Raw genomic sequence first — 22,824 nt, 5'->3', positions numbered from 1 at the left:
AATTACTAAATTATACAGTTTTATGTAGAGACGTACGTATTTCCTGAAAGCTGTCATGTAATTATTTAGAAATTTCATTCTCAAAGCCATGCGTTTTAGACACAGGTTACTTTTTTTCCTATTAATACTTTATTTTGTCATTCACAATTTTTTCCAGACCTTCCTGGAACAATCTGTAGGACAGGCAGTGGGAGCTGGGGGAGCAGGGTGGCAACAGACATATGTAAAACTAGTGAACCCTTATATAAAAAGTGTGGGCTTGTTGCGAGGGTGTAAAGAGTATCCCAGAGGGAAAATAAAGTGGAATCAGGAACATCAATGCTTCCGTAGAGAGGTACTCTTCCATGTAATGATTGCCTTTTTATCAAAACTCTAGAAAATAAGTTTGGAGAACAAGTTCTTTATTTAATTTGCTTAGCACTGTACCTCTGGTGTCTAGAACAACAAATACTTATTGAATGAATAAATGAGTGAATAGATGAATGGGTGAGTGGTGATTTGTCTTGATACCTTTTAAATCAAATTGCCATATTAACATTAAGAATCATGGGTAAACTGAAGGTAATACCACTGACAGTGGTGTAGGAAGTATACACACTGAAGATGTTTGAGAGAACAGAACTGTGGCTAGGATCAAGGATTCTTGAGAGCAAATGGCCACTTGGGCAAAATGAATTTTTCCAAAGTAGTTGTAAGTCATCGAGAGATCTCTTGACATCAAAATCCCTTCTTGACATCAAAATCCCTTCTTAAATTTGTGGATGAAATATGATCTCTTGACATCAAAATCCCTTCTTAAATTTATGGATAAAATATGATAACTGGGCTTGCCTTTAAAATCATACTTTGATGGGGCACCTGGGTGGCTCAGTTGGTTAAGTGTCTGACTTTGGCTCAGGTCATGGTCTCAGGGTCCTGGGATTGAGCCCCGTGTCAGGATCCATGTTCAGTGGGGAGTCTGCTTGTCCCTCTGCCCCTCCCCCTGCTCGAGCGCATGCTCTCTCTCAAATAAATAAATAAAATATTTTAAAAACATTAAAATAAAATTAAATAAAATCATGCTTTTAGGGCTAAAGTGGGGGGGAAAGAAAAATAGATGAGGTATAGATGAAATCAAATTCACTACTTTGATAGTGGTTGAAACTAGGTACATGAGATCCTTTATACTCTTCTCTACTTTTGTGCTTGAAATGTTAAAAGTCAAGAAAACACACTACCCTCCACTTAAGCATGACATAATAAACAATTATATTGTCTAACATGTAGGTAGTCTAATCTTAGAAAGGGCTACTTACATTATGTGGATTAAGAAAATTTTTAAAAAGATTTGTCTTCATGACGAAAAATTACTTTTAGCTCTAGATGCAATAAATTATGATGGAAATCATTACCATATCACTGATATCAGGTTTTTAATAATCTTGGGGAGAAAGCTAGGGAACATAGTCAAAGCCCAAGTTATCCTCAGCACATCTTTCCACGCATTTGGATGAGGGCTGAGGAAGTTAAGGAGATTAGTGGGAAGGTAACCAAGTAACCAAGATAGCCTTGCAAACCCACCTGTTGCTGCCCATTTGCAGAGGACTTAGCTGTGGCCCTCTCATCAGGCTCTGGAATTTATTACTTTGTAGTGCTTCTGTGTTATTCTCATTGCTTGAGCATGAGCCAGATTTATTTATCAAATAAAATTAATCTTAAATTCTGGCCTCACAACCCTGTCTTAGTCCATTGAGACTGCTGTTAAAGAATACCAGGGGTGCCTGGGTGGCACAGTCGGTCAAGTGACCTACTCTTGGTTTCAGCTCAGGTCGTGATCTCTGGGGTCATGAGATCAAGCCCTGGGTCTGGCTCTGTGTTCAGTGCAGTCTGCTTAAAAAATTCTCTTTCCCTCTGCTCTCCTCTTCTAAAATAAATAAATATATCTTTAAAAAAATACCATAGACTGGGGAGCTTATAAACAACAGAAATTTGTTTCACCCAGTTCTGGAGACTGGAAGTCTGAAATCAAAATGCCAGTGTTGTTGGGTTCTGTGAAGTCCCCTTCCAGGTGACAGACTGCAGACTTTTCTTTATCCTTTTGTAAGGGCACTAATCCCACTCATGAGGACTCCACCCTCATGACCTAATCATCCCCAAAGTCTCCACCTCCTAATACTATCTATCACCCTGGGCATTAGGTTTTCAACATATGAGTTTTGGGGGGATACAAATATTCAGACCATAGCAAACCCTTTAATGATTCTATGTTTCTCTTAAAGTCTAATTCTTTAACAAGGGACACATGTTTTTTCCCTGCCTCTTCAGAGGATTTTTTTCAGGTCTTTTTCAGCTCAGTGATTTGTGACTTCATAAATAAACAGTCTAATATATATTAAGTAATTAAGGTAAAATGAGTTTGAATTCTCAATGTATCTTTAGGCACCATCATAAGTAATGTGATGCATTCAAATAGGAGTTGATGAGAGGAAATGAGGTAATTTTTCTAGCCCAACCCCCATGCTTTCTTACTCAAAGAGAATTTTCATTGAGATTGATTTGCAAATGTTTGGTTTGAAAGCTTTAAAAAAAACAGCTATGTATTACAAGGTCCTCGAGGGCAGGAATTCTCTCTCCACAGGTACCTTTTTTATTTTCTCGTAGCACCTAATAAATAATTCTGTTGCATAGTAGACCCCAATACCTTCCTTCGCACTATTAACCATCACTATCACCACACAGCCTGATGTGAAAATACATGATTCCAATCTTTAATTGTTTTAATCTGAAAAATTTTAAGCCTATCTTGTTATTGAATTAAGAAAATATACAACGGCATCATTGTACAATTGAAACCCACCCAGTGTATGTTTGGTACTAAGACTGAAAAATCACTACTGTAACGGAAGAAGGCCAAAATTAAGTGAGCTGTTCACTTCAAATTGTACCATAACTCTAGTATCCATACAATATATTGCAGTTTCCAGCTGACCTCTCAAATCTACTTACAAGAAGAGAGGTTTATAATTCAAATATTATAGGAAGAGGAAATCTAATTTTGACCTTGAGTCAAACTGATGCCAAAGGAACTTTATGGTTTTCTTTACTTTATAAGCTGTAATTGCAAATACAGTTTCCTTCATCTAAAAAACTATTCCACCCTGAAATTTTCAAACAAAAATAGTTTGCAGAAACATTGGCAAAAGACATCTTCAAAGGAAACTAACTAGTTTGAATTAGAAGGAGAGGAAGGAGAGAGATGGTAGATATTTTTAAAGGGATTATGTTTTCAATATTTTGGGCATTCGATGTCTAATTCCTGTTGCTTTTTTTAAAAGCATTTCTCATTTAAAATTTAAAAGTAGATTAGTAATTTAAATCTGCTTAATTTGTAAATAAGATAAAAATAACATGTGTATAAGAACTTGAAGAGAAAAAACGTGAAAATCTTCTCTTTAAATATTAAATAGAAATAAAATTGTCATTAGTAAATGCCATAAAATACTAAAATAGTTGTTATGGTATTAATAAAGACATTAATAAAGACAAATGCTAAGAAGTTCATTTACCAAAAATATTTTGACTGATTATTTTTGCCAGAATACTTGAGAATATAATTTCATGTTTGATACCAAAGAAAAAAAAACAAAGAATTATGTTGGTTGCCCCAACACTGTTCATTATGGTGTGTCTATAGCTTAAATTTAAAACCTTGCCTAACTTTGAGATTAACTGGCTCATTACCTTTGCCACAACTATTGCCTAATGTTCAATGTTAGACGCCTCAGGATTCTGGTTCTATGCAGTTAGTGTGTTATTTCAGTAGGTGAGAGGTTAGTGCAGGGTATAACATTAGCACTAGGTAAAAATGTTATTCCTTTGGGGACCCTGGGTGGTGCAGTCGGTTAAGCATCTGACTGTTGGTTTTGGCTCAGGTTGTGATCTCGGGTCGTGATCTCAGGGTCGTGCAATGGAGCCCAGTGCAGAATCTGCTTGAGATTCTCTCTCCCTCTGCCCCTCCCACTCACATTCTCTCTCTCTCTCAAATAAATAAATCTTAAAATAATTTTTTAATTAAAAAAATGCTATCCCTTCTTATTTCCTATTGCATCAGATTCCAGGTTATTACACTAATCTCAGTTCTCAAATGGATAACTTGTTTGTGTGTATATGTGTATTTAATTCTCAGACTCAAGTACTTTTGATTCCAGTGAATACTGCACATGGATTTTCACTACCAAAACCATGTTTGATCAAGGTAGCACAAAGGAACCCACCAAGTTCCTCTCAAATGTTTTTGTTTTACCTTTGAATTAAATGTATAACATACTGAAATGATAATTGCAGCAATGAAAACAGAAGGTACCTGAATCATTGGGAATACGTAAATGTTGGATTAAGGTTAAGTTCATTTATCTGTTAAATGGCCATAGTATTAAAGAGAAAGTTCAGAGGTTCTTACTTGTTTCTAGGAAGACATAATTAAATACAATAATAGCAAAGGAGCTGGGAAACATCCAGAGAAGCATCACATCTACACAGGAATGGTTTTTGTGTCAGGTCAGGATAAAATGATAGGTTTAGAAAGATCAAGCCATTTCCTGAAGTAATAGCCGCCCCCCACCCCCACCCCATGCCCCCCCNCAATAAGAAAATAAAGATAAAAATGGATTTCCTATTCATTAAAATTATAATGGCTATTGTACATATCCAAGAAAACAGTATACCATGTGGTGAGACCCAATCTTGTTTTCATTGAGGAAAACTTACACCTCAGGGAGTAAACGCTCTGCAGGCCCTCTTCAGGAATAGATTGTTTACAGGATATATGATTGTGGTCTATAAAATATGGAAAGTTCAGAGAATTGGGAACTAGAGTTTTTGAGTAGTAGAATTAGGAGCCCTCTTCTGAAATTTGAAGGAAATATTTACAAGTAAAATGAAACTTGTCGGCAGAGATGTATATATGGAAAATAAATGGTACTGAGAAAAGTTAAAAAAAAGAAACAACTTCCTTCTAATCACTAGAAGGAGAAGTTAGAGATGGTCTTGTTAGATTCCTAAACTGTGCAGGGCAACACTGCTTAACTGATCCCTTGGTACCCAGTCTCAGAAAGAATATGCAGATTGGGGTATGTTTCTACCCAAGAGGGCACGTCATAGAAACTTAGCCTATTAAACTGGAAAGGACATGATAGAATCCCTCTTCCAACTCCCTCACTCTGCAGATATGGAAACCGAGGAGCAGAGAGCCTGAGTCATTTGTCCAGTGTTACACACTTGATGACAGACTGGAATAAAAACATGGCTTCTTGATCTCTGGTCCAGAGTTCTTTCCACTATGCAGTATTACTAATCAGGGACATCTCTATATCAATTCAAAATCAAAAATGTGTTATTCATAACATTGATTATTTTCTTACAGAGGTAATGTGGGACCTAAACGTCGTAACAATTATTGCCGTCGTGGTTGTTAGATTCCATGGCCATTCTCCACTTGCTGGGGCTCCATTTTAAGGCACACAGGCAAGCAAAGTAGTCTACTGTCCTGTAACATAAAATAGTTACATTGGGGTCAAAACAATTACGTGAAAGTTCCTGCAGGAAAAGTTCTCTTTTTAACACCCTTGTCTTCTCCCATTTTCCGAAATAAAGGAAACTTAGAGAAGAATGGACTTTGGATACCGAATTGCGCCCCACTGAACCTGGCTAGCAATTCTTGGTGTTTCCATTTGAAGAGATGAACAAAGGAGATGATGAGGTAACAAAACCTTTTAGTGTACAGCTGTCCTTACTTTTTCGCAGGGAGAGGAGAGGGCAATTGCGTATTGGGATGGGAAAAACAAATAAGAATTGTAACCAATTGAATATTTTGTCTATAAAATTAGAATTTAATTGCAGATATGATTAGTAGAAATGCTTCTTCCATATCAGTAATCCTATGTAGGCTTCCCCCACTTCTCTGAGCATTTGGTGCTCCTGGTCATTTGTGCTGAGTATTTTCTTTCAAGTCAGAATAGAAAACTTACATATTTGAAAAAGAGATGAAACTTCAAATCTATTATGTTTTATATTATCTTCTTTTCATTGTCCTCTCCTTTTAGATTTAGAATAGATTTATATAAATACATATTTAGGCTGAATGCCAAACGGCTTAGTATTATAACACTTGTCAGAGGCTGAAGTTAGATATCGTCATAGAATGAACTTCTTGGATACAGGAAGAAATGTGAAATGTAATCACAATTACACTTTTACCATAAAAAATGCAGTAATGGAATTTTTAAAGTTTGATGGTACAGGCACAAATATTCATATTTCTGTCAATCTATTTCCCTATTTCTCAATTTAACAACTTAAAAATTCTTATTTGTTTTCTATATAACATTATCAGCTTTCACAATCTTCCCTAATTTTGCAACACTTTGCTCTTCCAATATTTCCGGCATATAAGGAAATTTTAGTTCCAAGTTATGTCTGTACATTCAAAGAGAATATTCAAATGTTAACCAAAACCTTAGAATGGCCTTCCTTGTTGGCATTTCGCCCCTGCTTTACTGACTGTGCATGATCCAGACAGGATGATGAAGACATGGGTATGTGGCTATTTGATTTTCCAAAGGCTAAAGGGAGGCTGTAGTTGAAGCCGACTAGAAATCTTGGCCAAATACCAAAGTCAAAATCAAACTTTAGGAAGTCCCTAATTCAGAGTTTGGTAGAATATTTCAATAAGAAAAGAACGTCCCAATTTTTTTTTTTATAGTTTTTCTATTCTTATTTTCTCCTTTTCTGGAGAACTAGACATTTTAAACTGAAATCAGTGAATTCCTCTGAAATCCACAAGATGGTGCTATGACGTGGCATTTAGAAAATTTTTGAAAACCATATGCTTTGTAGGAGCAACTTTTAGGCGGGGCCAAATAAGTACCACTTAATAATATCGACTACAGGTAAATGCCATTAAAAAAAAAAGTAACGTCAGCCAGATTAGTTGATATAAGGAAGGCATGTCTTTATTCCTAATGTTGCTTTTTTAATACTTTGTCCCAGAAAATTATGCTTCTGAAATTTTGTTATTTGTCTCAGGTTTTAAAAATGTCTTATGAGAAGTCTAAGAACTGAACTTGGATCTTAGCAGGGCTAAGTCGTAATGGAAAAAGTTCTGGACTGAACTAGAGACCAGAGTTCTAATCTCTGCCCTCCACCTGAAATTGCTGCATTCAGCCAGGCTTCCCTGTATTTCAGCTGTTCTCCAACCCCTGGGGAATACTTAGCAATGCTTTGGAGACATTTTCGATCGTAACAGCTTGGGTGACGGGGCTGCCACTGGTACCTGTGGGTAGAGGTGAGAGATGCCACTGAGTATCCTACAATGCAGAGGAAAGACTTAACCCACAACAAAGAATTATCCTGCCCAAGATTAATGGTGCCCAGGTTGAGGAACTTGACCTATTCGTTCGCTCTGTTGGTTTGTCTGCTCATTCATTAATTAGTTCACACAATCATTGACTTCTGTGTGTACATATTCACCCCTTCGATGAATTTTTACAAAGCATCTACTATGCCTAGTATGATTCTAGACCAGAATAAGGTCTAGGGATTAAAAAGACAAAAATTATCCTATTCCTGTTTAATCTTACAGGGAAGAGAGACTCTTACGAAATACTGTAACGATATGTGATCAGTGTTTCAGTGTTAAATGTAGGATTTTCTGAGAACACAGAAGAGAATGGTAAGTACTGGAGAAGAGGGCAGAATTCAGGAAGGCTTCACAGGGATGGAGGTTGTTTATGGTGGTCATAGAATGAAATTTTGAGCAAAGCACAAGCTAACCCAGAGATACACAGTAGTCCAGAGTGTGCTCGGAGAGCAGTATGCTGCTGTGGCATGAAATTAGAGAGGGGAGGGAGGTTGGAAAAGGGAAAGGTGAAACTCTTAAAAAGGTAGAATGGGGTCCTGCTGAGAAGGGCCTTGGACTTTACCCTCCAGGAATCAAAACTTAAAATAGAAAAATGATATTAAACATGTGGTAATCACTTTACCTCTTTATGTCTGGGTTTCCCACCCTTAAAGTATTTGATGATATATGTTTCAGGTTGCCTTTAGTTATAAAATTACATTTTGTAATTTTGAAGTCAATCCATTAGATATATTAAATGCTGTATACTTTTACATTGATATTATGACTATCAATAAAAATCACAATATCTATAAAGAAAATATCTTTATACACAAAGTTGTGTTGTCGCAGACATGTGCTTTCATTATAATGAACAAAATATAATATATTCCTATTAGTATATTATTTGGTGTTTGGACATACTTGAGAAGATCAAGTTATTCTGGAGAATATAGTCTTCCAATTGGTTAATTCCTATGTCAATAACTACTTTTGGTTGCACCTGGGATAGATTTTTAAAATATTTTTTCCTTAACCTTCTCTGCTTTTATCAATAAGTTTTAGACAATCTAACTAGATATAAGAAATTTAGCATATGTTTTATAATTTGTGTAATTACTTAAAAAATATGAGTGTTTTGGGGCACCTGGGTGGCTCAGTCCATTAAGCTTCTGCCTTCAGCTCAGGTTGTGTTGTCAGTGTCCTGGGCTTGAGCCCAGTGTTGGGCTCTTTGCTCAGTGGGGAGCCTGCTTCTCCCTCTCCCTCTGCCTCCGCCTGCCACTCCCTCTGTTTGTGCTCTCTTTCTCCGTCAAATAAATAAATAAAATCTTTAAAAAGATAAAAAATAAAATTTAAAAAAATGAGTGTTTTAGGGAAATAAAACACTGGGGTCTTTTATATTGTACATTAATAAATGAAGAGACTCCAAAGATTAACAATTGTTTGAATTTTACTTGAGTAAAATTAGTAGTTATCAACTGAATATTTGATATAATTTGATTATGATTTATAAAATGTATTTTTAATACTATATTTCTCGTTTAATATTTTTATATTTGTAATTTAAATTCAGCTTTAAAATATAGGTAGCTAAAACCCCTGCTCTAGTCCAGTTCTGTTGTCATTCCGAATTTAGCCCATAGATCAAATGACATATCATGAGATAAAAGAAAAAAAAAACTGGATGGGGAAGGTAGAAAAGAAAAATGGGCCCCATATCTAAATAGAATACAGAAATCTCCTGTGGCAAAACACTGCCATCATTGTACCCCAAATAGAGATGTGAAAATATTGATGGTAAAGTTGACAGAGGCACCGGGAAAGGCAGGGCTGTGTTACAGCCTTCTGAACTGATCTGGGAGACAGGAACTAAGCCACTCTCATCCTCGCTTGTTGTCTCACTATAACGGTCTGATTGCATCTTTTTTAATCCTTTTTTCTTCTTTCCCCCAATCGCGATCCTTCTGGGTTTCTGTATCATACTTCCTTGAGTATTAATGAAGACCTTTGACGGATCATTTCAGATTTGAATATCCGTTCATGTTTACTTTCCTCCACAGAAATTATCATTAAAACCCAATAATTTAAAGTAGTGTGGATTTTTCGCAGTGCTCGTGTTTTGAGATGGCATCATAGACTTGTTTCAAGATAGTTAATCTTCAAAAGATAAGAACTTTATATGCTGTGGTAAAAAAGGATTTCAAGACCCAGAAAAGTGGTTGAACTAGTTGGTGGTTTTCAGAGGCACTTTAGGGTTCAGGGAGGGGCCATGGAAGAAGCAGTGGCAGGGGCAAAGAGTGGGGGTGTCCCGCGGCGCCCACCCCTCCCCCTGCTTCATCACAAACTCCGCTTCCACCCCTATTGTCTTTTTGTTAAGATCAGACATCATTTGAACAAAGGTTATGATGAGGTGCCAGATGATCTTTGAGGTCTTTTCTGACCTGAACTCCTATGAATTTGTATTTTCAAATCTTCTCCAAAAAACGGAGAACTTCAAGCTAAAAGAGTTGCATAATAACTGAGAGGCACAGGTAGGATAAAGATAACATTAAGAACAACAGCACCAACTAATTATCTTGCTCACTTGTTCTTAAGAAATTAGACACTTTCTGGGGCGCCTGGGTGGCACAGCAGTTAAACGTATGCCTTCGGCTCAGGGCGTGATCCTGGCGTTGTGGGATCGAGCCCCACATCAGGCTCCTCTGCTATGAGCCTGCTTCTTCCTCTCCCACTCCCCCTGCTTGTGTTCCCTCTCTCGCTGGCTGTATCTCTCTCTGTCAAATAAAATAATATATATATAAAAAAGGAATTAGACACTTTCTATTTAAATGTAATGAAAAATACATTTAAAAAGTGAATCCCTTCAAACACTAAGATATGCAATACAAGACAAATCAGCAAGAAAAACATAATTGGAACCTTCAGTCTGAATGTCCTGCAGAGACAGAGCTTAGAGATCTGACCAAGAGCAGAACTGGTTCTCTCCCAAAGGGCTCATTTTCAAAGAAAGGAATGGTTCTGAATACACATGTGAATTAGGACATGCAGACATCACAAGAATGCTTCTGCCCAAGGTCTCTGAATCCTGTGCATATAGGAGGTCACTCTCCTGGTATCAATAAGAGTTGACATTCTCTTGCATTTACATGGGACATTAAATGACAGCAATACAGAAGTGCCCACAATTGCACAGAGCATGACTGGCCACTACTGGGATCGTCACAAGATTATTATCTTTCTTAATGAAAATTGGCCATCATCACCCAGCGGTGGGCATTTTAAAGTAAATATTTCTTGACAAAACCTCACGACACAACCAAAATTCATGTTACTTAGGGGAAAATGTTTCTGAACATTCCCAGCATTTTTCTGGATATAATAAGATACATTTTGTGAATTTTAGTTTTAAGAATAATTCTAATGTAGTCCCATAAGTTAAAAACAAATTTTCAGCAAAAATGCAAAGTCTATTTTAGGAATTGTTTTTCATCTGCAATATGACTAATAGCTATAAAAAAAACAGCATTGGAGAGAGGCCCTAGGAGACACTTCATTCCGTTCAATGCCTAGGTTCCATAATAAAGGAATGCACAACTGAGTGACCACATGGAATAAAAGGTCTATGGTATAAAACATGGTGTACATGGTATAAAAAGGCAAAGAATAAATTAAGGTGTGGATAGGTTGTAAACTTTAAATTTTTGGCTAATTACTGAGATATTCCCAGTATGAATGAACAGAATGCATAACAAGTGATTCCAGCTGAAGCTAATAACTATGCTTACATTCTAGTCTACTGGTCTTTCATGATAAATTCAGCCAACCAAATCATATTGTATAAAGAGAAAGACATTTCCCAAAAATGTAGGTGAAGAAGGTTAATTCTGGAAATCTTGTGAGTTTTTTTCTTCCTTCATTAAGACAAAAATGGCTGGAGATTGTTTCCCACAATTAAGGCAGCAGTGTATGGGAAATGGAGGTATTTCTGTTAGTTGTTATAACTTCTTTCTGGACATGAAGCTCCTTTTACTCATTTAAAATAAATTACTAGCGTAACTACAAACTAAAAATGGCAGCAGTGAAACCCAATTGCTGTTTTAGAAAATGACTAATAGAACAGATATTTCATAATATCACATGTTTCTAACAGTTTTAAACAAGTAATTAAAACCACGTCTGTATTTAACTTGTCCTGGAATGATAACTAAAGTCACTTTTTGAAATTATTCATTTATTAGACCACACTTACATGAAAGAAGAAATAAAATCTTCTTACATTTCATGAAGAAAGAAGGCAGAAAAAAATCGATATAAGGCAAAAAGAGGGTGAAAGTAAAATCTTCAAAGAAAAAAATTGCATTAGGAATCAGATTTCTGGTTCAGCAGTTGACTCTTGATTTTGGCTCGGGTCATGATCTCAGGTCCTGGGATTGAACCCTGAGTCAGGCTCCGTGCTCAGCAGGGGGTCTGCTTGAGGATTCTCTCCCTCTCCCTCTCCCTCTGTCCCTCTCCCTGCTCATTCTTTCTCTCTCTCTCTCTCTCTCTCTTAAATAAATAATTTTTTAAAGGAATTATATTTCTGTCTTTCTAAGGGGAATTCTCATGTTTTCCTGAACAGAAGTAAGTGCTGGAATATGAAGATAGAAAACAGACTTGTAGCATTAATTTAAAATGGTCTTTAAAACTTTATTTCAAAATTCCTAAGTGCAATAGGAAAACTTCTAATTACCATATTTTGACATGTGTCAGATAATAGGTAAGAAAATGTATTTAGTTAATAGAGTTGATTCTTTTGCTTGTTCTAATAAGGGTTTGCCTTCTCTTGAGGTAAGTTGGCCAATTCTCCTCTATATGGAGGTCTAGAGAACTCTTGAACAGACTATAAATTATATGTAACCACTGGCTTGGAAATTCCTACCCTTGACATTTCTGGTTTTGTTGCCCATTTTGGGGGCCCAAAGAAAGGATGCAGGCAGGGCAGAGTGGTGCAGTTTTCTCGTAACCCTTCAATCAGGAACAGACTGGTACAAAGGGGAACGCAACCACAGGGCAGGGATCAGGGTGAGCGGAGGGTGACCGGGTTGGACAAGTACAGGGTAGGTTTCTGTCTTTACTTAAAATGTTATTTTGTTCACCACGGATTTCTTATTTTGCATTAATTTTGACTTCTGAGGATACTGCATTACCAAGTTTTTTGGCACCCACTTAAATTTTGCATGTGAGGTGAATGCCTCACTCCCTCACCCTGATCCCAGGTCTGCTCAAGCAGCGCCTGAGTGCTCTGTTCCCGGAGCTCTGCGGAGCCAAACTAGAGCACAACCTCTCTCTTTTACACACCTCAGCTCTGATGGGCCAGGGAAGCTCCTGTAAGACCTATGCTTTCCTTGCTGCAAAAATGAGAATAAAGGGTACAGAAAACTATCTTCGTCTCACAAGGACCCATGGGAGTGTTAGGAAAGAGGTCTCACAGATAAAATTGACACTGGGACTTGTAGCTATGCTCTCTTCCAGTGCTTATTTGGTTTTGGACAGGAACTCTAATGATCAAAGTCCCTGAATGTGGACTTAGCAGGAGAAACATGTAGTCAGAATAACGCATTCACCCAAAATGTATGAAAAACTCCCCCAAAGCATGCTAGGTTAACTAATGAGAGGTTTGATGCTCACACATTGTAAATGTGACATAGAGCTCTTTTAAATAACAAAAAGGCAAGCTTACATGTGACTGAGCAAAAGTAACACCAAGGGTATTTTTCAATTCTTTTTTTTTTTTTTTTAAGATTTTATTTGTTAGAAAGAGAGAGAGAAATACAGAGCACAAGCAGGCGGAGCAGCAGGCAGAGGGAGAAGCAGATTCCCCCCTGGCAGGGAGCCCGATGTGGGACTCAGTCCCGGGACCCCAGGATCATGCCCTGAGCTGAAGGCAGACGCTTAACCAACTGAGCCACCCAGCCATCCCGTACTTTTCAATTCTTGAAGAGAGCAAAATGAGACTTTCAATTTTACTGCTGAACTTTTCATCAGACTTGCTGGTATCCGTTTCCTTGTCTTTTCCTAAAAGACATGCTTACACTCCTGAGGCAGGAGCAGACGCTGCCCTCGTCCACAAAGAGCACTGGGACCCTGCCTTCTCTCCATTTCTGTCTGACCTCAGCTGAGAAAGGGATTAAGGTTTACTGAGCGCTGGGTGTTGATGCTTTCAGAAATGTTATCTTAACACCGCAGCAGCCCTGTAAAGGGAAAGACATTCTCACAGGGAGAATTAGGAGACGTGGGGAAAAAGCTTTAGTTCTAGCAGTTGTTACAGCTAGAACCATGAGCCCCTAGGTGTCACACTGTTTTCTCTGGAAGGACAGATAACACTAGATGTAATGTTACTATGTCTTCCATTGTAGCAAGTAGTCTCATAGGATTGTTTGGAAGGGTGAGATACAGGGCCTTCAGTTCCACTGTCTTCCCTTGGAAGGAAATGTTGGATACTGAAGTACTTTTTGTAACCTGGAAGCTAATGCTATGGTCAGTAAAAGCTCTCAAAAGGACAGAAGAGAAAGTTAGGGACATCCACCTAGTTAAATTATTTTGAAATTATCTGCTGACATTAGGTGGGTATTGGTTTTTAGGCATTAACATGGGTATATGTCTATTTTACGCATTTCTATGGCACATTCTGTAGAAAAAATACCTAAATATATATTTAATTCCACAGGATCCCAAAGCACTTTGAGGATTTAAATTGATAAGCCAACCTCAAAGGGACTGATTCTTGCAACTAAAACACAGACACCTCTGGGGTGAAATGTGGCAACAGTTTGACAGGCATAGCAGTAGCTTAGGCCAGAAAGGATTTATCCAATTAAAATTATGGGATGAATTTTGGCTGGCAGAATGTAATTACCAGCCTTGGAATGAATCCAGGATCCTGAGGTTAACACCCCTCCTCTTGCCAACAACCCTCCTACCTGCCAACACTCCGAGATGGAGAAGGCTGGATCTGACACAATCGCACATAATACTGTTGTGACATCTAAGTACAATGATGATGATGTGAGAAGCATCATGAACCTGATTTTTTTTAACACTCATTATGTTACTTATTTTTATGCCACATTAGGCTAGAAACCAAATGTCCACATAAATGTTAATTTCCTCAAATCTGTGTTTAAAAAGTATAATTAGAAAATAAAAAATAGATTTAAAAATTAATTTATTCTGTCAAAGTAGTTATTTAGTGATTATTTCAATTCAGGAAGAAATTGGATCAAAATGGTGACATTTAATCCTTGCTATATATATTTTTAAAAAACCCAGGTTTTTGTAGGGGAAACGTGTTCTCAAGGTTCACTGGCCTAGAAAAAAGGGAAATGCTTAATGCCTGGTTCATACTGCTTGTAACTTCGAGTGAACGGGCAGGTGCTAGTACTGGTTTTTTCCTGGGGTGGGTCCAGCTCCTACTCACAAGCGCTTGCGGGCAATATTTCCCAGGATAGACTTTACTAGAAGGGTGCGTCTGCACGTGCGCCAAAGAGCCCCCTGCTGGGTGTATGATTAAAGGGTAATGACCTCATCATTAGATTCTAATGCGCTTTTAAAAAGTCATTAATTTACAAGAGACAACTGTGGAGAATCCCAAGCTAAAGAAGAGGGGGTGAGGAGGCAATTCCAAGCAGAATGTTAAGCTTTCGGGGCCGCCGGGCTGCGGGGGTGCGGGGGTAGCCGAGGGCAGGCCAGGAAGCGACCCGCCGAGCGTTCTCTGGGCGGCGCGCGGCGGACTGGAGCGCGAGTGGGGCGTCCGGGGGGCGGGGCCGGCGGCGGAAGCTGCGCGCGTGACGCGCGGCGACCCCGGCTCCGCGCCGTCCTATCCCGCCGCCCCTCCGCGCGCGCAGGTCGGTTCCCTCCCCAGTACGGAGCTGCGGGCGCCAGCGCCGGCTCGAGAGCCGGTCCGGGCAGCCCCTCGCCGGCCGTCCCTCGCAGCCGGGCCCCGCAGACGCTGCTCCCGGCGGGCCTCACGGGGCGACGGGGGACTGCCCCAAGGCCCGCGCCGAGTTCCTCGGGGTAGCCTTCGGCCCACGTGGCCCTGAGCCACTCCACACCGGAACCGGGGCGGGGCCACGCAGGGAGTCCTAGCGGCGGGGTCCAACCGCCGCACGCGCTACCGCCCCCTCGGCAAGCCTTTTTTGCGGCCCTAAAAGCGTGAACGGCGGTGTGTGCGCAGGAGGAAGGTGATCTGGCGGAACTGTCGCGAACTGCTCCATTCCGCGCTGGCCCTGATAGTTCCTCTCAGGGAGGCAGGTTTTTGGTTTATGGCCGGAAGTAATCGAACTGTGATTGGAGGGATGGGCGGACCAGGAGCGCCTTCTTCCAAACCACTGAATGTTTGCGAGGTTGCTCTGGGTTACTTTGTAAGTGGAAGAGGCAAAGAAACACTTACCCTTTTTGCTAACAAGACTGACTGCTCTCCAAAAGCCTGGTGGCCGCTAATTTCAGTTTTTGCTGTGAAGGTAGATTTTTCTAACACCATCTTTGTGTGATTTAACTGTCCACAGGGAATCAAAATGTGGAATGAGAGGATGAAACTAATCCTTTCTTTTGCACTGTTAGGGGTTGCCATAAACACCATTTGTTAAAAAGCATAATTATGTTGGGAAAGTGCCTGATGAGACAATTAAGCTACATAAACACACTGAAAACAAATGAAAGCCAGAAGACGCCCACACCCCTTGTGTAAAGCAATTTTTTGTTTACATAGAAATGAGAGAGGTCTGAGCTGCTTTATTACAACGATGTTATTAATGTCTACAAAAACCTAATGACCATATTTTTATGAATTTTCAATCATGAGATGATGGTCACAATATGAAAAGTTGCTTCCAAACCTAAACTAGCCACGGAGCCCTGCATTACCTCTAAGTTAGGACGATTAGGCCAATGAACAATCCTAGTGAACAGAAGCCAGAGGATTTATGCATCGACAGTACTGCTGTTTGCACCAGAGCACAGTTTAGCTTAAACTCATAAGCTTAACGTTTGTCTCAAGCCTGGACACCATTCACTGCAGTATTCCCCACCCTGAGAACGTTGCCTGACAGAAAATAACCCTTATGAAATAATTTGTTGAATGAATTCATGAGGGCCATATCTAGTTATAATATTTAAAAGAGACAAAAATATGGCCTGATCTTTTAAACAGATAAAGGAACTTTGGGGATTAAACTATGAGAGTAATTTAGTCAAATAGTTGTTACTTACAGCACTTAAATTAGTCCCTTTTATTTGTTCATATATTGCTTATAGCATGGCCCATAGAGATTTCTTTTTGCCAGAAAAGTGGTTTTTATAAGAATATTCTTCATTTCTCTTATCTACATTTGCCTAGTAAGTTTCATTTAACAAGAGGATCAAGCTTATTTGGTAAGTAGGATAGACCTTGTAAACAGGGATACTCTAGGGAAGATGATGTTTAAAAGGGAATAAAATACTTTAACAAATATTTTTATTTATATGACAATTCAGGATGAGTAACTTGCCCTGTATTTTCTAGTATTGTCACTATTTTTGTAGGTTCATATGTGCATGACAACATACACATGGTTTCCTGGTTGACCCAATCTGAGGATTTCTTCCTTTAGGTGTTCTCCAGGAATAAAATAGTGAAGTGTTCATATTATGACTGCCTGGTTTCCAAAAAACTGTAATTTCTTTATGGTTAATGAACATGAAAATATGAATGAGCCATAGAGACCGAAATGAACAATATTTTTTCTCTTATTCTAGAAAAATCACCATGTCTTCTTCCAGACTGGGGCCCCGTTTGGCTGCTTGTTTACTAAATATTTCAGAAGCTGGAAGAAAATACGTTGTTGAGAACATAGCAAAAGCAGCTTTTCTTGAAAAAAAAATTGGTAGGAACAACAGACAATTGAAGCAAATATGTATGACTATAGTGGTTTTTGTATTCTGCAGACAGTGCTGTAGAACACTCTTCTTTCTTCTTAGACTTTCCTCCTTGTTCTTGGGCTGTTACAGCCTCTGCAAAACTCGGGATACTGAGATAGATCAGTTACTCATATGTGCACATGTGCTCTTTCCAAAAGCTCCGCAGTGTACTTATTCATGTTGGAGAAGAGTGTCTGAGATGAGCATTGTTCAGGAGTTCAGGCTCCTACGGAGGATGTATTTACATAAAGGTGTAATGTTTCCCTTGTGGGCCATTTATTTGATCATTGAAAGAATGAGCATAATTGTACATTATGCTTTTTATTCAACAGGTTAAATAAAAAATAAACTTGCCAAATACCAGCTACTTTTCAAAGCTCTCCTGCCAGCAAAGCCCATGCTTTTATTACAACATTATTATTTCTACTCCATTTTCTCCATATAAAAACTCGTAGGCAATTGCATTTAAGTGATGTGCGTAAGATCACTCAGCAATTCAGAAGACTGGACTTCAAGCCTACTTACTCCCTGGGCCAGTATTTCCAATGAGAGATATTACTGTTTATTTTACCCTTGTTAAAATGTTCATGTGATGACACACAGTTCTGGATACCAGTTGTTTTTGTTTTCACACACACACACACACATACAAAACACAGTGTATTCGGACTTCTAATCATTTAAGTAGAAATGCTTTGTTATTAAAAACTTTTTGGCAACAGGTGAGCATTAGGGTCACAATCTTAAAGCATTTGAGACAGTATATTTTAATTTCTGAGTCAGTTTTGATTTGGTGAATACTTTTCACGAGCAAGATGTATTTTCCCCTAGCCCATTTCTAATGATGAGCACATTGAAGTTACTGTCTTACAACTTTGCAGGAGCTGGAAACGTCTAAGAAAATTCCTGATAATTACTGATAAGAAAACTCCTGGAATCAGTATGCAGCTGTGCTTTTGCATTCTCTGTGGGAAGAGCCAGCTTGGGCCCCTCATTGTCAGACACAGTATCTCTAATGGGATTGGGTTACCTGTCTCTGTGATTAAATGACTGTGCAGAGACATTTGTGGAAGCCATATACTGATGGACACCTGGGTCTCAACTCACAGTTTTTATCAGCTTATTAGTGGCAGCAGCTCAAGTGGAATTATAGCTATTATACTCCATTACAAATACCAAACAATTTACTTCTGCTGAGATTCATACTGACAGTTCCTCCTGCCAGCAGTAATTTTTTTTCTCTATGCATGCTTAAGAAATTGCAGGAGAGAGTGTTTCATTCTTTTAGCATTTGATTCAATTGTATCATGTGAAACTGAGAATAAAAGCTTTTCAGAGGAAGATTCAGGACGAAAAAATAAAATCATCTCTTTTCTTCCAGGAGCTAGAGTATGTTGAAAAAATACATAAAATAAGAGGTTGTATAGTCTTGTTCTTGCTTCATCTTTTATGGTTTTAAAGATGAGGGAAGGTGGCACTAGCTAAGAAAATGACCTGATGTTTTACAAATATTTTAAATGCATTTATTTTTAAATGAGTGGAATAAAATTATGTCATCTGTATTTTTTCTGATTAAGCAATGTGAAAATATTTAAATAACCTAAAATGTCTTAGGTAAAGGAACCTGAGTTATAAATTTTAGATGTACACCAGGGCAGGGCTCTGTAGATGCTCATTTGGCTATGAGTGAGTGACATATGTTTATCTTTTCATGTTATTAAAATTAATAGCGTAGGGCTGCTATAAGCTCTGTAGTTCCTGTGTGTAACTTATTTTTCCTCTCTTCTGAAAAGATTAATTGTTAGACTGCCAGGGGACAGGGCAACAAAGGTATAATAGCATAGCTAACAGTTTAATTACTGCCTGAAAACTTTTGTCCTTCACTTTGAATTTGCTTTTGTAGGCTTAAGGGGGACTTTTAAGGAGGCTGAACCAGGCTTGTAAACTTTAAAAATAACTTTAGGGTAATGTGCGGGTGCCATACAAGTGTATGGCAGCTTTCTCCTCCAGGTTACACATTCAAGTGAGTCACAAGCCACCAAAAGCTGGAAGTTGTTAACATCTGAAGGCTGTTGGTGGCCTCTGAAAAGGAGATGGTGGAGACAGAACAGTTTCTAACAGACAGGTGCATACATCCCAGGAACCTGTGCTTCAGGCACTAATTGGCCTATCTTAGCTTTTCCAGATGTCAGATATAATACAGGCAGTTTGATTTGTGGGTTTTGGAAGGAAAAATTGACAAAGCCTAGAGGATGAGATTGAGAAGGACCAGAATTTAGAGTGGTGTGATTTGGCGATTGAAAGAAAAGGCTACCAGAGTTGAGAGAACTTTGCCAAGCCCAGTAGCAAGTCCAAGAGATGATCTGTCATAGGCACCAAATGCTGGCCTCTGAACTGAGCCTCTGAACTGTTCTAACTAGATAACAGATCTAGCTATAACTATAATCTGGTTATATAGTAATGCTGTAAGAAGTAGACATTAGTACCAGTGAATTTCATGATTAGTCAATGTCACTTCAGAGGTCAAATCCCAGAATTTTTCTGTCAAGCTAAATTTAATTGTATCAGAAGAAATAGATGATTAAGATTTCATCACAGAAAAAAAAATTCTTGCATGTATGTGTTGTTTTCTTTGCAGGGCAGGAATATCCTGAAGTATCAATAGCAGCTTCTATTAATGAGTTAGGTAAGATTTCAGTTTCTTTGTTTTTGTATATGTCTTTTGATGAAGGATAAGCTTCAGGTAGACCTGAATGCTCTTTAATCATTGATTTCCTGTATAAATCTGAATACTCAAGAGAGTGTACTCCAAAACTTCATTTCATTATTCTTCTGAACATGTATATCTCAAACATTTCCCATTTCCTCTTTATTGAAATGAACGTTGGGGTCCAAGATTTAATAATATTCTTTCACTGAAGATGATGATCCCATATCTTCTGTGGTTAAGGAAACCTTTTGTAGTTTTAACCTGTGAAGTACTAGTGTTGAAGTCAACCTTGATTTCACTGATAAGTTGGGATGGAATGAAATACACTAAGCAGTTGTGTTTTGGGTCAGGACCCTAAAATCTTAAGTTAGTTCATGGGTTGAAATGAAATGAACTCCATGTCTCTGGGATGTTGTCAGGTTTAATAGGACAACTTGAACTGGAAGGATCGTAATTGTTTTAAGAAAAGCCTGTATTATCTTAATATTGTTTAGTAAAGGGTTCAAAATATTTTCAAATAAACCTGATTTCAACTTAGCAGAGTTTCTTCCTTCAAAAGGCCTATTTGGAGAGCAAAGAGCTGACAACTTCCAGCAAACGCAGGACAGATTATCTTGAATGTTAATCATAGGATGTAAAATTTGCTTCTTTGTTTATTGCTATTGCTAAAATGGTCATACTGCATTAATGAAAACTCAGAGTAGTAGTAGTATAGGTGTATAGTATAGTATATCCTATATGCTATATAGGATATATATAGTATAGTCTATAATATGTACTTAGATATAATGATTCAATAAAAAAATCTAATTATGAACAAGAGCAAAATCAAATACTTATGCTTCAGAAAAATGTATGTGTGTATATTTTAATGTCATTATTCATAAAGCATTCTGAAAATAACACGGGATTTTATCAGATTAATTTGATAAAATTGAAAAAAATTAAAGTAACCAATTGAAAAAAAATATAAAGTTGTTTAAGACCAATGAACATTGCGTAATTCCTCCAATTTTGGGAATAAAGAGCTGGCAGAAACGTGAAACTTTATGACAATTGGGAGGTGAGGTTCAGGGAAATGGTTGGATCTTTTATTTTTCTTTATTTGCGTAAAAAACCTCCTATACAGATTGCAAAAGGAAAACAACTAGTGCTTCAGTAAAATTATAGCTACTTCTTCAGATGCAAGTAAAAGTTTAGTGATTGCTGTTTACAATTTCACATTTTAAAGCAATTCTCTTCTGGTTGCCAGCTTGGAGGCCTTTAAGTCTATCACTCTGCAGGTTCGAGAGGGGATCCTCTCTTGCCTGGGAGCAGTGAACCTCTTTCCCATTTACCTTCTCTCTGGTGTCCAAGGGGACAAGTGTGGAGCTGTGGCCAGAAGTAAGAGAAGGTTTAGGGAAGTGTGTCCTTCCTAACTGGAAACCATTTTTCACAACTCAGAACAGTTTGTAATAATATAATTATTCCTCAACTCCCTGGGAAGAGCTGACCTTGAAGACTTATATCAACAATGGGATCTCATGGGTTGCAGTGCGTACCGTGCCTCTGTGACTTATCTTTCCACTTTCCACCCGACAACACTGTGGAACTCTAAATGCCCTGGGATGGGGCAGATCAACCACTTTGTCCCTTACAGATTCACCATAGATCAGGAGAAACAACAGTAGTTTCTAATGAGTTCCTTAGACTCTTCAGGGCAGAACAATGGTGTGTTTTGCCCATCTGTGTCCTATTTTCTTGAGCAGGGGTAATGATGAGGTTGAAAAACCACTTAAATGTTAACTCCTACCCCTTTTTCCTCTGATTTTTTTTCTTTCTTTCCCTATGCACAACTCTCTTTAAGATTTGCTTTAGAACTGAACTGTCACATGCTTGATTTCAGCCCCAGGGGTGAGTTTAATTTGGAAAATTTGAGCTATGTCACTTGAGGTGTTTTTGAATTAGGCAAATTGGGAGCGAAGAAAGACCTTTTGCCTGCACTGTCTAGCTGTAGCGTGGCTAATTACGAGATGCAGAGGCTCATAACCTTTGGGGGAAAGTCCGCCTTAGGATAATTGCATTCTTCTCTGTATGACCTCAGAAATCCCTGTATGATGTTGCCTCATTTTTATTTAATGCTGGATTGTCTAACATTTGCGATGTAGATTTGGACTCTGGCTGAGCTGAGCTACAACAGGTACTAGCAATAGGAAAAGAGACTGGTTTCCAGAGGAGCACCTCACTGCTTACGCTGCATTTTAATGTGACTTGACAATCAAAGATTATTTCCCGGGGGAATCCTGGCCCCAAATTTGCTATACTTTTTTACCCAAAAAGGGTTAAAATTCAGCATGGGGGAAAATACGGTTCACACAAAAATGAAGAGTTCAGAATTGTCTAGACCAGAATAATGATTTTAATTGTCTTCAAAACAATTATGTTCAATTACATTAAATCTCAAATTAGCTAGTACATGAAGTTCTTCATTACATCAGGACCAGTCCACCCCCAGATGTTCATCCTGCGTAGGAGACAGTTGACAGTCGGAGGGTCTGGACACAGTGTTTCTCCCTTCCCTTACCCTTTTGCTTCATTGGCAGCTACTGTACCTCATGATTTAAACATGGACATTTCTCATTAAATGAGAGCTCAGCTGCATTCTTGAACTAATTTATAACATTTGATTTGAAATGTAATAGCTTCAATCTTCATCTGATTAAAAACAGTCATATACTGTATATGGTTACTATTTTGATGCTGCAACACGCAGTTTTTATTTTTACATTCCCCTTTCTACACAGCTGTTCATCTAATATCATTCAAT

The 22,824-nt window shown here is 38.3% G+C and overlaps 1 protein-coding gene across 1 annotated transcript in view; it reads left to right on the top strand.

The window, feature by feature from the left end:
* The window catches only part of FTCDNL1 (formiminotransferase cyclodeaminase N-terminal like), a 50,757-nt gene extending 28,682 nt beyond the window's left edge, over window positions 1–22,075 (top strand). Inside the window, exons 4-9 of the mRNA XM_034642468.1 lie at window positions 5,632–5,737; window positions 17,147–17,640; window positions 19,947–19,994; window positions 20,438–20,468; window positions 21,250–21,401; window positions 21,966–22,075. Of these exons, the coding sequence (XP_034498359.1) occupies window positions 5,730–5,737; window positions 17,147–17,640; window positions 19,947–19,994; window positions 20,438–20,468; window positions 21,250–21,401; window positions 21,966–22,075 (843 nt within the window). The 5' untranslated portion in view covers window positions 5,632–5,729. The remainder of the gene's footprint in view (window positions 1–5,631; window positions 5,738–17,146; window positions 17,641–19,946; window positions 19,995–20,437; window positions 20,469–21,249; window positions 21,402–21,965) is intronic.
* The last annotated feature ends 749 nt before the right edge of the window (window positions 22,076–22,824 follow it).

The sequence above is a fragment of the Ailuropoda melanoleuca genome, chromosome 2 (assembly GCF_002007445.2).
Source record: "Ailuropoda melanoleuca isolate Jingjing chromosome 2, ASM200744v2, whole genome shotgun sequence".
Classification (NCBI taxonomy): Eukaryota; Metazoa; Chordata; class Mammalia; order Carnivora; family Ursidae; genus Ailuropoda; species Ailuropoda melanoleuca.
This window is presented reverse-complemented; position numbering and strand designations above follow the sequence as displayed.